Source organism: Cucumis sativus, chromosome 3 (genome assembly GCF_000004075.3).
Source record: "Cucumis sativus cultivar 9930 chromosome 3, Cucumber_9930_V3, whole genome shotgun sequence".
Classification (NCBI taxonomy): domain Eukaryota; kingdom Viridiplantae; phylum Streptophyta; class Magnoliopsida; order Cucurbitales; family Cucurbitaceae; genus Cucumis; species Cucumis sativus.
This window is the reverse complement of record NC_026657.2, coordinates 5,438,800-5,443,182: the sequence shown is the minus strand read 5'-3', so window position 1 is coordinate 5,443,182 and position 4,383 is coordinate 5,438,800. Positions and strand designations below refer to the sequence as shown.

At 34.7% G+C, this 4,383-nt stretch overlaps 1 protein-coding gene across 1 annotated transcript; it reads left to right on the top strand.

Annotated features, from left to right (window-relative positions):
* The first annotated feature begins 342 nt into the window (after positions 1 to 342).
* Positions 343 to 2,876, top strand: LOC101204508 (thioredoxin). Its single transcript, XM_004133659.3, has 2 exons — positions 343 to 712; positions 2,319 to 2,876. The coding sequence occupies exons 1-2, from the start codon at positions 493 to 495 to the stop codon at positions 2,630 to 2,632; spliced, it is 534 nt and encodes a 177-aa protein (XP_004133707.1). The 5' UTR covers positions 343 to 492; the 3' UTR covers positions 2,633 to 2,876.
* The last annotated feature ends 1,507 nt before the right edge of the window (positions 2,877 to 4,383 follow it).

Below are 4,383 nucleotides of genomic sequence, written 5' to 3'. Positions count from 1 at the left end.
TGAAAAACGTTTATACTTTTTTTGAAAATAAAAAAACAGAAAACGTTACCAAACACTTTCGCTTCTTAAAAGATGAAAACAGAAACAAAAAACAAAAATGTTATCAAACGGACCTTTAATATATAGTCGTATGGTTTCGTATGTAGTTGTATTCGTAGTGTGATGGGTGTGTTTGGATTCAACTCTGGCTCTTCCCATGAGTAGAGGGTGGAGTTGGAGTTGGAGTGCAAGTTCAAGATCCAAATCCGACTTACAACTTATTCATTGTAAAAACGCCACCTGTCCAATCAACGTGTTATAATTTTATTGGTCTGTATTTGAACTTGAATCAACGTCACGGTGTGCCACTCCCCAGCACCCTCATCCATTCGTCCTCCATCCATTGACACATCAAACCCAAAACCCAATTCCCTAATTTTGCCCAAACCCCCCTCTTTCTCTCTCTCTCTCTCACTCACAACCACCATCACCACCCATCAATCCCTTCCTTCGATGGCGACGGTTCTCGATTCCCTCACTCTTCCTTGTTCATCCGCCTTGGCTTCCACCGCTTTCTCTGCCCGTCGCACCTCCCTTTGCCTCCCGCAGTGCAGAGGCTTGAAGATCGCAAACAGCTTCACTTCTCACTCTCTACGATCTGCCAGATCTAATGCTAGATTTCCTCACCGTTCTGCAACTATCGTTTGCGAAGCTCAGGAAACTGCTGCCATTGGTTGGGATTTTGTTCTCCTATTTTCTTTTACTGTCGTTTTTCTCTTGTTTGGAGAAATGAGGAAGTGAAACTTTTGACGATATTTGGATGTTTGGTGGATTTAAGATCATGTTCTTAGTAGCTATTGGTGTTTGATTTGATTTCGTTTAGATACTTATGAAACTCGACGTGTGTGCGATTAATGAATAATATGTTAAAGCACCTCTAGAGTTATGACTTATACGTCAGATCATGATGAGTTTAACTTTTTATGTATATGCATAATATAAAATTAGAGCGAAAACTAAAAAAGTAACTAAAAAAGAAGTCAGTTTGGTGGATTGATACTGACACGGTATAACAGATCATTTCCTGTTTGAATTTATGTACTTGTCAATATTCATTCCATATCCTTGCATTTTCTTTGATCTGAATATAAAATTCAGTGATACTAAGTTGGGATGAATCTGTTGTCCTGTTTAGAAAGGCTTCTAATTGATTTTTTCAAACTCTTAAAAAAATCGTTACAAATAGGCTCTGAATTGGGCTGTTGGAAATGTGTTTCCATTTTGAAGTGAAAGCTTGAGCTTTAAAATTTCTAACGACTTAATACATTGACCATATATTATTACCCGAGATGATGCCTTAGGCAATCAGTGGACACCCAATTGGTGAGTCACAGACCAATTTTGTCAACACATCCTTGAAAGGGACCTGTGCTTGTAAGAGTTGTCACTAAGCATTAGGAGTAATAGTTGCTAATTGAGTAGATGATTTCTGCTGTGCCTGGGTCTTAATGATGCCACTAAGAGTGATCAGTAGGGAGCTGGTCTGATATTGGCTCAATATGTTGGGAAAATGCCCCAGTTGTTTTTCTCTTATGTCCTGTTCTCTCATCCCACACTTTTCGTGTGCATGAGTGAGTGTGTTTCTGTATGCATCTTGATTTATTGTATTGTATGGCGTCAGATTCTGAGTCTTTAACAATCGGTGTAAGTATTAACATTGAAATGTTATAGCACATGCGTTGATTGTTGTCGTTCCAGCATATTGTATTTTAATTGTTATTCTGAATGATTGGTATGAAATAACAGCTCTTGAACTGTCGAAACGGTAAATGGTACATTTCAGCTATCTTTATATTCTAATATACAAGCATGCGCACATACATACACTTTGTATGTTGTGTATATAGTTCATAAGTGTTTGTTCAGTTGCTAGTCTTTTTTTTTTTTTTACCAATTTGATCAGAGAACTCCATTTGTTTCTGTATTGAGGGGTTTACTTGTATCAAAATTTTCCATATCTGCTTTCATATACCCGACATTTATTTTATTTATGAGATCATGGGAAGAAGACTTTGAAAATTTCTGTTTGGACCTTAAGAATTTCGACACTTTTAACTGACTTTGTTTTCAGATCTCTGTATCATTGTTTATACTTGTTTTTAATCACTTGCTGTGATGTTGATATTAATCCGGGAGAGGCACAATACTCATTTTATGTTAGTATCTTCTCTGCTGCCTACCTCATTGGAGGTCGATAATATTACCTGCACCTACTTTTTCTCTCCTCGAAAAAGCATTGTTGTGGTTAATTGAAATTGCATGTTTCTTGAATGTTGCAGTACCTGCTGCTTCAGAAGCTACCTGGGAGTCACTAGTTACAGAATCTAAATTGCCCGTCATGGTAGAATTTTGGGCTCCATGGTGCGGTCCTTGCCGCATGATGCATCCAATCATTGATGATTTATCAAAAGAGTATGAAGGAAAGTTCAAATTTTACAAGGTGGATACTGATGCCAACCCTTCGATTGCATCCCGTTATGGTATCAGAAGCATACCTACTGTGATTATCTTTAAAGATGGTGAGAAGAAAGAGGCAATAATAGGTGCAGTTCCTAAAGGAACTTTGACAGCCAGCATGGAAAAATTCTCGTAGAGATGGCTAATATAAAGTACGAATTGTAAGATTTAAGCTGCTTTCCCATTATTTCCTTAATTTTAGCTTCTAATATCTGAAGATGAATTCTCTACTCTGGAAATAAACTCTCCTCTTTTGTTACATATAGTTCCTTGATGCTTCTGTATCTTCTTTAGGTTGTATCTATTGCTGCAATACTTTCACTATGAATGCATCTTTCATATGTACAATTATTTTAATATACATGAAATTCTTCGATGTATTGATATTTGTATTAATCTTCTGCTGGAATGCATGAATTACTTGCCACATTGAATTGTAGAGAACTTTTGGTACATATTTTAAAGGTATTCTCTACAAGTGGCCAGGTATTCTCTTCCATGCTTGAAACTCTTGTTATAACAAAAAGCTCAGTAATGACTTGGGCGTTGGAGGCATTGTCGCAAGTAATTCCACGTTGATGCCCATGCTCTCCTTGTTTTTTAGGTTACGCATTCATCTCTGAATTGAAAATTCACACCGGCATTGTCAAGTGAAGTTCAAGAGAGTTTTCTTTGATAAAATTGTTGATGACATTTTGTGTGTTCAGTAGTAAGGGTTTCTTCCAAACTTTGTATTCAATTAATTTTTACCCTAATCATGAAGGATTTAGGAGATTAATTTTCTGAATGAGGAAAATATGGAATTTTCATGACTTCCATATCTTTGTTCGTACAAGAATTTGTTGCCTAACAACATTAATGCACTTCCAATTTGGCAACTTCTTTCTATAATGACTTTGTTTATGCTCAAATTTGTTATTTTGATATTACTTACATGCAGTTGGAGATCTGGAACCTTATGCTAGGTAAGGACACAATTTCATCTATGATTAGAAGTATAGTACGTGTACTTCTAAAATTGTTTCTAACATGGTTCCTAAAAAATGTGTATAATAAGTCCCTCAGATTTCTTAAAAGATATTTGTTATATATATATATTCTGCCTAATTGGTCCTATGTATTGTAAATATAATTATATATTACAAATGTAGATTATCGATAACCTACCCAAGTTATTGTAACATTTATTCCTATTAAATTCTACATTATAACCCATATTATGACATGCTCTATAAATAAATAGTGGTATATGATGTCTTTGTAAGATATACCATAATTGCGTTAAATTGTTTTCTTTGTTTTCTTTGTTTTTTCTATTCTCCATGTTTCGTACTTGTTTTGTTTCATTGGTCTTGTTTTGTTTGTTTTACGTTATCAATACGAGTTTTTACCACTTTGAGGTTTTGTAGAGTTTTGAGTTAATTCATTTAAAATGCCAAGAATACTAAAGATCTGTTAAACCTATGTACATATGTTCAAGGTATTTGAAAGGGTAAAGAAAAAAGGTAAGTGTTATCATTTATCATGTATGTATATATGTTGATTGGCAAATTTGATCATATATGAGGTATATGAGTTTACAAAAATTTACATTAAATTTCTATTGTGATTAGTACATTGTAATATCGATAAAGGTCTAGTTTTATGTATAATTTCATTTACAAATATTTTTGTTGTATGCAACTTTATTGATCTGTAGATCTTCTTGAATGACTTTGAGCACCAAGGTGGAAGTATTTTGAACAAAAAAGAGAGAAAAAAAAGGATATAGTGAAAGGTAAGTTGCTGAAAAGTGTGTTGGTAAATTTGATCATTGTTTACGACATTGAGTAGTTCAATGGAGAAGGGTTGAACTTGCTGGCCAAAGAGTTGTTTAAACCTGAACAA